Raw genomic sequence first — 11,787 nt, 5'->3', positions numbered from 1 at the left:
CAGTTTATAAATATTTAATTTTCTTTCACTTGTTGTCTATTAATTAAGTAATTTAAAAAAAAATTATATATAAAGCATTTTAATCAAAATATTAAAAAAATTGTAGAAATTTTGAAAATTAAAATTATAAAACTTTGTTCGCGAGAGATTAAAATAATAAAATAAATGAGATTTTATTTTATGAATTTATCCATTATTTTTAATAATTTCTTTATAAATATCGTTAATTTTGTTTGTATTTCTTTTATAGAGATTATATATAAACAACATTTTATTATTCTTATAAATATTTTTTTTTAATTTCAATTATGTAACATGTAACTAGCAACATTTGTTTTTTTTGTTTGTATCTATTTAATTTTATTTAAAACCTCCAACATGATTTACAAAATTTATAGAAAAGACATAATTTTCCAAAGATTTTGTAGAGAAAAAAATTTTCATAGAATTTTTTGTTGAAAAGTTATCTTTTCCAAAAATAAAAAAAAATATATATAAATCTATATAAAAAAGGAATAATCCAAAAATTTTCTCAAAACAAAATTTTTTATAGAAAAATGTATTTTTTCAATAATTTTCTATAGAAAAGTGAAACTTTCCTAAAAATTTCTATAGGAAAGGGAATTTTTTCTGATATTTTCTCTAAAAGAGTAAAATTTTACTTTTTTTTAGAAAAGAGACATTTTCCAAAAATTTTCTATAGAATAGTGTTTTTTTTTGGACAACATTTTTTATGGAATTGTAAATTTTATCATTTTTTTTTTTTTTTATAGAAAAACGAATTTTAAGGAATTTTTTATGGATTTTCTATAGCAAACAGAAATTTTTATAATTTGTTTATAGAAACAAACAATTTTTCCAAAATTTGCTATAGAAAGTAACAATTTTTCGATAAGAGAAGTTATTGAAAATTTTTTGGTAGAAAAGTGAAATTTTTGCGAAAATTTTCTATGGAGAGTAGAAATTTTACTAAAAATTTTTTAGAAAGTAGAAATTTTCCAAAGAACTTAGATATTCTTCATAAATTTTCTAGAACTTAGAAATTTTCCGTAAATTTTTAATGGCAACAAATTTTAATTTGTTATTGAATTTGAAATTTTATATAGAACAGAAAAATTTAAAAAAAGTGTTTAAAGAATATTTTCCAAAAGTTTCCTAAGGAACTTGGAGGTTTTCTATATAGAACTGCAAAATTTTCCTAACATTTTTTATATAAATTTTAGGTATTCTATAGAAACGACAAAATTTTTCAAAATTTCGAATGAGAAATTTCTATAGAAATTATAAAAATTGGAAAAATTTTCATTAGAAATGAGAAATTTTATAAAATAATTTCTCAGAATTTTTTATTGAAATGAGAAAATTTTCGAAAATTTTCTAAAGAAAGTATAAATTTTTCAAAAATTTTCTTAAGAAAGTAAGAATTTCCCAAAAAATTTCATAGAAAGTAGAAGTTTTTCTAAAATTTTCTATAGAACTTAGAAATTTTCCAAAAATTTTCTATAGAAATGAGAAGTTTTCCAACAATTTTCTAAAAAATAAGATATTTTCTTAAGAAAGTAGAAACTTTCCGGAACTTTTCTTAAGAAAGTAGAATTTTTCTGAAATTTTTAAAAGAAATTTTTCTTAAGAAAGTAGAAATTTTCTAAAAAAAAGTAGAAATTTTCTAAAGAGAGTAGAAATTTTCCGAAACTTTTCTTAAAAAAGTTGAAATTTTGAAATTTCCTTAAATGTTCCATACAAATGAAAAAAATTCAAAAAATAGTTATAAATAAGACATTTTTGGAAAATTTTCTATAGAAATGAGAAATTTTTGGAAAATTTTTCTATAGAAAGTAGAATTTGAATTGAGTTTTTTAAATAAATGAGAAATTTTATAAATTGTTCTATAGAAACGAGAGAATATCGTATTATAAGAAATATGATTTTTTTTGAAAATTTTTTAAAGAAATCAGAGATTTTTTTTGAAATTTTTTTATAGAATGTGAAAATTTTCTTAAAAATTTTTATGGAACTGAGATATTTTCCGAAAATATTCTATATAAGTGAGCAATTTCCGAAAAATTTTCTATAGAAATGAAAAATTTTCGGAAATTTTTCAATAAAAATTAGACATTTTCTATTGAAAAAATTCTATATAAAACTGTTTTCTTAATTCTCTATATAAATATATATTTTTCGAAAATTTTCTATAGAAAACAGAATTTTTCAAAGATTTTCTATACAAAGATAATGTTTTGAATTCTTTGTTTAACTTGAGTTTATTTTTACTGTTCAGAGGGAAGTTATAAAATATGCGGCTTTATTTATTTTTATCAATATTTCATTTTATTTATCTTTTTATTTTTGTAATTTGCAACTTTACGTTCTACGTAAAGTTTATTTTACTATATAACTTTTATTTTTCTCATTTTTTTTTGTTTTGGATTTTTATTTATTTTTCTCACTGCGGTGCAAAACTGTACATTGTCGATGTTGTTGACATAGTTGATGGTATTGTCGTCGTTGTTGTAGTTGCTGTTATTGCTGGTGCTTTTGCAATTGTTGCTGCTGCTGCTGCTCTTGCTGTTGTAGTTGTTGTGTATTATAATAAATTCCAACAAAATGTTGTGATTAAACTGTACAATACTGACAATAAAACTATTAAATACGGCCAATGACGTTGAAAAGACCAAAATGAAAAGCAACAACAATGGCAACACCATAAAGGCCAGTCAGCCAAAGCTATAGACAATTTTTGCACTGGCTGATGATATAAACGGCCGGAGGCTGGTGCAGACGATGTGATGTCATTATTGTCCATGGCACCACTACGAACTTCCGTTTTACTATAATATGTGGGTTTACGCGTAACAACATTGCTGTTACTTATAACACCAGGTAGGCCATTAATACCACCACCAACACCATTTGCACCAAACTCGAACGAGTTACCCATGGTGTTGTAGTGATGTCGTCCACCATTAACAGAATCCAGGCTGTGAGGTTTATGAGTACCGTGTTTATGATGGTGACTGTTGGAGTTTGCAGCATTATTGGCAGAGCCTCCCGCACCACCTCCACCTCCTCCTCCTCCTCCTGAGGTGTAATAAACATTTGGCGTTAAGGGTGGCAATGGTAAATCGCTGTCATCAAAATCCTCCGCCGAGCCATAAAGATCTTCATCATCAGGTTGATATGTGACGCGTAATTGTTTTTGTTTTAAAATGTCATTGGTGTCGGCATCTGCGTTACTGCCATGTTTATTAACTGGCGTTTTACGACTTGGTCCAGGGATTTCTATTAATAATACAAAAACAATAATAACATTTATGCTACATTCAACAAAATAAAGTTATTCTTTTTGCATTGTGTCATTGCGACTCTCTAACAAGATTGATTGAATTGAATTGAACTGATTTAATTGTTTGTAGATTTGATATAAGAGTTTTAATTTCTTCTTTTGTTGTATTTTTCCTCTACTTACCATAAAGTCTTATGCTGCTGTCCACTTCTCCTAGTGAATTTTTGGCAATACAACGATACGAGCCCACATCCTCTTTTTGGAATTTCCGTACAATCAGTGTCATTTTGGTCTCATACATTGATTTAGAGTTTTCCTGTACGTGATATTTGGATGATGATACTATCATTTCACCTGTTGATTAAATAGAAATTAAAAAGGGGGTAAATATTATTATGAACTAGATTGATGTATTGAATAGTTTAGCAGAACAGTTAACAATGAATTATATATGTATATTAAATGTCTAAAGTCATTATTTCTAAAAGAAAAGTAAAATTTTTCAATAATTATAGATAATTTTCCAGGTTTTCCTCTTCTTAGAAAAACAGAAAATTTAAGATTTTTTTTTTTGTTCTATAGAAAGAAATTATTCGGAAAATTTATATTTTCTTTATTTTTTATTTTCCTTAGAAAATTTTCAGAAAATTTTAATTTTCTATAGAAATCTAAAAAACTCATATTTTTTATACAAAATTTTAAGAAAATGTATATTTTCTATAGAAAATTTTCGGAAAATTTCATTTTCTGTAGAAAATTTATGGAATATTCTATTTCCTGTAGAACATTTTCCGAAAATTTTTTCTTTTATATAGAAAAGTTTCGAAAGATTTCTCTTTTCAATTGAAAATTTTCGAAAATTCTCTCTTTTCTATAGAAAATTTTCGGAAAATTTGTTTTTTCTATAGAACATTTTTGTTATCTATAGAAAATTTTCGAAATATGTCTACTATCATAAAAATTTTATATTTTCTATTGAAAATTTCCAGTAAATTTGTCTTTTCTATAAAAATTTTCTCAAAATTTCTCTTTTCTAAAAATTTGTTTTGGAAAATTTCTCTTTTCTATAGAACATTTTTGAAAAATTTGTTTTTTCTATAGAACATTTTCTTATTTCTATAGAAATGCTTTCCCTCCCAAATTTCGTTGACTACTTAGTTCTGGAGGTCTTTGTGAAAACCAGACGGTATTTCTTATAAAACCCATCATGTTTACTAGTGACGCTGTGCAGTCACATAGTCGCAGGTAGTCCATACGTTCCGACATACATATATCCAATCATGCAGTACCCAGTAATTACACCAGTTAGAAGCCTAGTCGAGTTCTTACTAAAATATAAAATAGGCCAGTGCAGTATCGATATTTTTCAAGTGATGATATTTGACCACCTGAGTTCCGTCTCACTTAAAGACAAGTCATCTATCAATATTCATAGGGTCATTAGGGGAGTGTGAATATCCCTTTGCACGAGCTTTAAGTATAGGGACGATCCTTTCGTTGCGCATTCATAAGATATTTAATTTCCCCGGGTACTCTCATGTCCTTGTTCCCATACCAATTCAAAGTGATGTTGTGTCAGTTGTGTCAATGATTTAGAAATGAGAAGACATTTGGAATTAATAAGATTGGTGTTAGGAGCTTTAATTGATGCAAAGCTATACAAGTTTATATGTATAGTCAAAATTTCTAGATTAAGTTCCCGGATTCTTCTGCCTAAAGGACCGCGCAGGTGTCAGATTCCCAGCAGTTCGGCAAAGAGTCAATGCATACGAAAAAGACAGTAATTAACCACCTGTATGATTTTAATTCGTATGTTTTGGGTCATTCGTCACAAATAAACTCTTTGTAATCGAGAATGAAGACAGTCGTCACTTTAGTGTCTCCTTTGTAAGCGAGAGCGGAGGCAATCGTCTGTAGAGTACTCTAGAGATTATACTCTTAAAAGTTGTTTTTCATTTTATTGAACTTCCGAAAGTAGTTATTTTACTTATTTTTGGAGAAATGATTGTTACTTTCTACTAATATGCCACCATCTGGTTGACTCAAAATTTTATCATTCGGGTCAATCGTCACATTGATGTCCCATGGTATTCTAGAGAGCAGACACTAGAAATTTTTAATTTTTCCATCAATATCTTACCACCTGTTGGCTCCAATGAAAGTTAATCGTCGCTATCCTAGAACACGTCCATGTTTTAGTTTTATAGCAAGAAAAGTAGCGCCAGTTAAATAGCTAGTAATGTGACTGACTTCCAAGAACCCATTTGGAGATTACTCTGTCTCTTTGTAGGGTGTAGAGTGACGATTGATTTCCTCGTAGGACAAGCCCGTGTTAAAATGATAGTCACCTGGTTAGTCAGGTGGCTAGAGGGCACCACAAGTGGTAGGTTAAGTGGTCAGTACGGGACTGTCCCGTCGAACTGCTGGGTTATCGAAGAACTATTATTAACTTAATTATGTCTCGACTGTACTATAAAGTGTATTGTCTCTTTTTTGGCTGATCTGATAACTCAACTATACACTTATCGGTACTATAGCATAATATCTGGTATATAATCTAATCTATATTGTATCGTATATTATCATTATACTCATTATAGTCGTATCTGTTGTCTTGACTATAGTCCTCTTTTGCTAACTAGGTGGGATTTATAGTCTAGAATTTCTGCATAGTATGGTCTATAGTTTAAGTTTTTACTCTTGATTATAGTGAGATTGGTTGTCACCTCAATATTGCGGAACGATAAAGAGATCTGCAGTCTTGTCTATAGATTTGTTTCCCATAAGAATTCTATTCAGTTTGGTCTACATGCTCGACTTTAGTTTGGTATATAGATTCCGATTTCATTATATTAATAAATGAATTAAACACAGCGACTATAGTTTTCTTTAAAGATTGGCTAATGGCCGATTTTACAATTTCGTTTATAGCCTCTACTAATCATAATATATTATATAATTTCCACAAAATTCTGATTTCATTACAGTGGTTTTAATATTCATGGAATTTTATGCATTTAAAAACTATTTTTCTTCTTAGTTTAATTCCCCTTTTAAACAAATATCATCATCAATATAAACACAATACTGCTATAATAAATATAAATTGATTATGCTACTTTTCTTCTTTTCTCAAATGAAAATAAATGTCAATAAACATTAAATTTTTGTCTAAGTTTGTCTAAAAACTTATTTCCTTAAAAGCCTGGCATTGAACACAACAATACTTAATACTTAGTTATTTTGTGGGTTTTCCCCTTTTCTTGTCAACATTTCATTTACAGTCGTGCAAATATAATTTTATTATTTTGTGTTTTTGTAATTTCACTACATACATACTTATGTACATATACTTACATATGTATAATACATACGTATTTACTCATACATTTAACATTATTGTCTATTATTTTCCCTCTATTTTTATTGTTTTTTTTTGTTTCTTATTGTTTTCCACTTACATTCTGTGTAATTTTCTTTTAAACATTTTATTCTTTTACTCATTCATTACAATTTAAGTCTGGTTCATTTGTTTTGATTGTACGGATACGTTACATACATACATACATACATACATACATACATACATACATACATACATACATACATACATATGTATGTATATATTAACAAATTCTTTTACATATATAAATACATATAAATATGTCATTTAACTGGTACTAGGGAAAAATTATAAATTTGGATGGTACCTTTTGGGGGAAATTCCGATTTGAATATATTAAATTTAAGGTCCATTTCATATGTAAAAATAATCAAATAGAAAGCAAAAAATTTAAGTTTTTCAAAGATTTTGGTGATAAACTGGAAATTGTTATTTTGAAAAACTAAAGAAACCGTGGAAAACCAATTAAATTTTAGACTTGTAGTGAATAAAGTTAATTTAGAAAAAATTTATTGGAAATAATTATTACTTGATATCTGCATATCAAAACTATTGGTGGTACTTTTTCTATAAATTTCTTAACCATCTCTGTTTAGTACTTTGTTTAAGTATGTTGTAAGAATGAAAGAAAACAAGTAAGAAATTATAGTCAGGCGATGCTGACCATATAATACCGTACACCTGTTACAAAAAAATGTGATAAAATTTTAATAATAAATCATTTAAGTTGAATTGTATATTGCCTTATAGTTGAATAAAATTTTGGACATTTAAGTTAAATTTTGAAGAGGTCTTTTTATAGAGGGCTAAGGTCAAATGAAGCCCTATAATTATAAAATTCATGAGAGCCATTAAGGCTATTAAAGAGCTTTTTGCCGAGATAAGAATATATTAAACATAATTATGAATTTAAAAACTCTATTCGACGGGTTCAATTGCATGAGGGCAAGGTGAAATAATGGAACAATGTTAACTATTTTCAATAGATTTCATTCCGGGAAGATCTTGTACCAAATTTTCTTGAATTATCTTCAAAATTTCGACCTGTGGTTTGTCCGTCCGTCCATGTAAACCTTGAATATGGATGGACGGACATAGCTAAATCGACTCAAAAAATGATTCTAAGCAGATTGTTATACTTTAAGTTGGGTATAGTACCAATATTATTTTTGCGTTACAAACATCAACACAAACCCAATATAACCTCCCCACTAAAGTTGTGTAATGTATAATGACCAAATGTGTAAGTATATAAATAGACAATTCATAAAATTTTCTATCAAATCATTAAGTGTTTGTTTTTATACTTATACAACTATTCGTACTACTCCAACCACAATAACATTTTTATGAGAGTATCGTAACAATAATAGAAACAACAATAATAATAGTATGTAGTTACAAAATAACAAAGACAAAAACAACAATAATAAAATAGTAACACTAATAATATTCGCATAAGACATGTATTTATTATACATATAACAGTGATGGCCAAAGCCCATACCATTTTCGAACTTGTGTGAAGTAAAAAATATATGGCCTACCGAAGAAGTTTTTAATGTGTCAATGTAGTTCAGGCAACCTTTATTATTGCGAACTTGTTTATAGAATTTGAAAAAAATTCCCATAACTGCTTTTTTATGTCTATGTATATAAGTTCTGTATTTATTAATGTTAACGAACGTGAGTACATTTTATCTGTTTCTAAGAATTACTTAGAGTGTAAGTGAGAGTACGTATATACATATATGTATGTGTTAAAACAATGTAGATTATTAAGTACATATATGTAATCACAGACTATAGAGATGTTCATCTAGCTGTGACAGAACTTTAAAACCTTCAATTTATTTGTCGAATTTTGGGCTGTTGTTTAGAGATAGGAGATCGTTGTAAGGCGAAGCAGTATACCGTGAATTTGTTGTTACACGAATGACTTTAAACTGAGGGTTAGCTCTGTTTCGTACAGATACCATATAACTCTTAGATAATGGACGTTGGGTGAGCTTCTTCGCGACTTGCACTTTGCTCAAACACGTAAAAAAACACGACAAGGAGAAGGCAATAACTGGTTAGAGTCGATAGAAGGGGCGAACCAAACAAAAATACCCTATTGATACTTTGGGGAATGCTCTGTCTCCACAAACATTCGCATATTTTGGGTCTTATATGTCGCCCAGCCACACTACTGGGATAATGGAAGTGAAAGAACGAACATACTTTCTAAACAAAGAAGGTGTCTACAGTATCCAGATCCAAATTAAAAACTTTTGATATCAAAAAACGCCGAAAGAATTGGCAAGGGAACTCCATATGGCCACGAGGGAACTCCGTAGGACCTCAGACATATTAATAATGATTGATTGAAAGAGCAGTGGTCACGACACTGCCATCTGAGTTATGATCTTCATTAGGCGATAGAAATGCACCTTCCACAATACTTGTTCTAAGAAGTCACAGTAACTGTGAGGTTCAAAGGTCTTAGTCTGCTGTTCATTGAAGCAGTTACTGGTGGTGTCCTGTCACTCTTGTTAAGTGACAATGGCTTTTGGAAATGCACCTTTCAGAATACTCGTTCTAAAAAGTCACAGTAGCTGTGAGGTTCGGAGGTCTTAGTCTACAGTTCACTGCAGAATTTTTGTTAGCGTTATGAAGCTTTTTTCCTGTCTGTGTACTGATATTAAATTATAGTGGCGAAGAAATTCGGATATAACATTAAAATCACATTTTTCTTTGGGCATACCAAACAAGGTTGCGATCCAACTAATGTGAACCTGTTTTACAGATAATCTTCCAGAGTGACCTCTAGTGTTAGCTTATTTTAACCAACCAATACATTGAGATATGTGAACCAGTCAAGAACTATACCCGGTAGTTCGGTATTTTATCCTGGAATCCTCTTAACTTTCTTCTTAGACAATCTCTTATGCAAATGATAATTGACTAGACTTTCGGCTGTAAGATTGTAAGGCAACTGTAAGGATAACCTTTAATATATTTGGGCCACCAATTCCTGCTCCAGTGTTTAAACTTTATATTTGGTGCCATCTATAAACTATCAAGTTAGGTTAACGTATTGGTCCCTCATTAGTATAGAAACTTACAAATCTCTGTGTTGATCCATATGCAGATCAGACTAAATAATCTATAAAAAGACATTGTCTCGCTAGCTCCAAACTGTCAATAATAGAAAATCCTTTGCTGATTTCTTTTTATTTAGGAAAGCCAACCTCACGCTAATCTAAATTATCTATAAAATACCTCTCTCGTCTCCAATATATCTATAAAAGATAATCTCTTATTAGCAAACTCGCTATCGTTAGATTGTGTAGAAAAATAATCTCTCTTTCAAACTTTAAATCTGCGAAATGCAATGAACTTTTAAAAGAGTTCTCCTATACTCTTTCTTTCACGTGCATTTGTATTTAAAACAAACAAGACCAGTAAGAGAACCAATTTCTAATCTTTGCCTTTCTCTGCTTCAATATCTTGATCTCTCCTAGCAGTGTATTAAAAATGAAAGCAATCTCTCATTTTCTTTAAATATTCTACAAGTGACAAACTCTTGATAGAATTAAATTGTACATAGAAGATATGGAATCTGTTTATAAAAAATAATCTATAGCAGATTCTTGAAAAGAAATCTCTAGCTAGTTCTCACGTGAGTTATATAAGAGGCATCTTTGAACACATTTAATATCTTTATGATGCAGAATCACATATAAAATTTATCACATCATTGTCCAGATTTTTTGTGAAAAATTCTTTGAAGTTTTTTAACTTTACAGCTCTGTCTTGCTATTCATACGTGTTGAAAATTCAGTTTTAAGACTATTCACTAAAGTATGATTGGACTTCTCGTTGTAATTATTATATAACAATTTTGTTAATATAATTTTCTTTAATGGACAAGTTGTAAAGCATTATTAGAAAATAGACAATAGTATTTGACATAAATCTGTATGAAATTATTGTAATAAAATGATAATAATGTTTATTATTTATAAAGACAATAATAAGAGGACAACAAAATATTAAAATTATATAAACAGCAACAATTTTGTGATCTTGAAACTTATCTTATATTATGGCCTTCTTAAAGATTGCCTTTTAATTTTGTATAAATTTATTACTTTTTTTTGGAATTTTTTTTTTTACCTCAAATTAGCCATTTACCTCAAAAAATTTGACTAATGACTCAGAATGTTTGGTGAATAACAAAAGAAAGAAGTAAAACTATTATAAAAAATTGTTTACATATTGCAGCAGCACCTTCTGTTATAAATGTCTATAAAATTTAAAAATAACTACGAAATAACATGGACTGATGTTGTTACAGCCATAAAACGTTTCATGTTGTTACACTTCAAAACATAAAATATTTTAAAGTATTTCACTTGGTATTCGTGCAAAAGTACAACATGTGTAAATACATGTATATGAGAACTGCAAATTGTTTATGTATTGTGTTCATGAACACATTTAACATTTTTACATATATATACATAGATACCTAGTTTTGACACACACACACACACATACACATACAAACTTACCAGTGTCCTTAATCCAGTAGTTAATTGATTTTGGTGAAGCCTCTACGTGACATTCAATTTGAACATCAGTACCAAGTGGTGCACCGACTAATTGATTTGGTACTTGAATAACAGGATGAACTGTAAAGAGAGAAGAAAATACAAAAGGACATTATTTGTATATAGAGACATTAAAAAATGGTTTGCAACAAAACCTACTTGGTAATGTTAAATGATTATAAATCATTCGTTAATGTTTATGAGCTAAATAGTTTATAATGAAAATAAATTGCAAAATTATTATGGTAAAAAGAATTAAATAAAACTAAAAGATTATTATCAAACAAATGTGATGAGTTGCAAACTATTATATTAGTTTTCTTTTACAGTGTTATTAAGCGAGAGTTTTACTCTCTCGCTCGTTCAACATTATCTTTTATAAATAATATTGAGCTAGACAGTAATTATATTTAAAAGAAAAAGCCAGTTAGTGAATGTCAATTAAAGGTAATTTAAAGCTAACGAGAGAAGAACTTCTATAGATAATTTTGAACTAGCGAGAG

The 11,787-nt window shown here is 28.6% G+C and overlaps 1 protein-coding gene across 1 annotated transcript; it reads right to left on the bottom strand.

Moving 5' to 3' along the window:
• Positions 1-2,248: 2,248 nt before the first annotated feature.
• LOC111684963 lies at positions 2,249-11,471 on the bottom strand. The gene is made up of 4 exons (XM_046947040.1): positions 11,444-11,471; positions 11,246-11,365; positions 3,467-3,637; positions 2,249-3,279 (listed from the first exon to the last, which is right to left on the bottom strand). The coding sequence occupies exons 1-4, from the start codon at positions 11,469-11,471 to the stop codon at positions 2,585-2,587; spliced, it is 1,014 nt and encodes a 337-aa protein (XP_046802996.1). The 3' UTR covers positions 2,249-2,584.
• Positions 11,472-11,787: the final 316 nt, after the last annotated feature.

The sequence above is a fragment of the Lucilia cuprina genome, chromosome 3 (assembly GCF_022045245.1).
Source record: "Lucilia cuprina isolate Lc7/37 chromosome 3, ASM2204524v1, whole genome shotgun sequence".
In the NCBI taxonomy this organism is placed as follows: Eukaryota; Metazoa; Arthropoda; class Insecta; order Diptera; family Calliphoridae; genus Lucilia; species Lucilia cuprina.
This window is presented reverse-complemented; position numbering and strand designations above follow the sequence as displayed.

Bases quoted from the DNA above. Each gene is read 5' to 3' on its own strand.
- LOC111684963 (XM_046947040.1), bottom strand. From the start codon at position 11,471: ATGATTTATAATCATTTAACATTACCAA. The intron at 11,366-11,443 runs GTAGGTTTTGTT...CTCTCTTTACAG, and splicing joins TAATCATTTAACATTACCAA to TTCATCCTGTTATTCAAGTA. The intron at 3,280-3,466 runs GTAAGTAGAGGA...TATTATTAATAG, and splicing joins CAGCAGCATAAGACTTTATG to AAATCCCTGGACCAAGTCGT.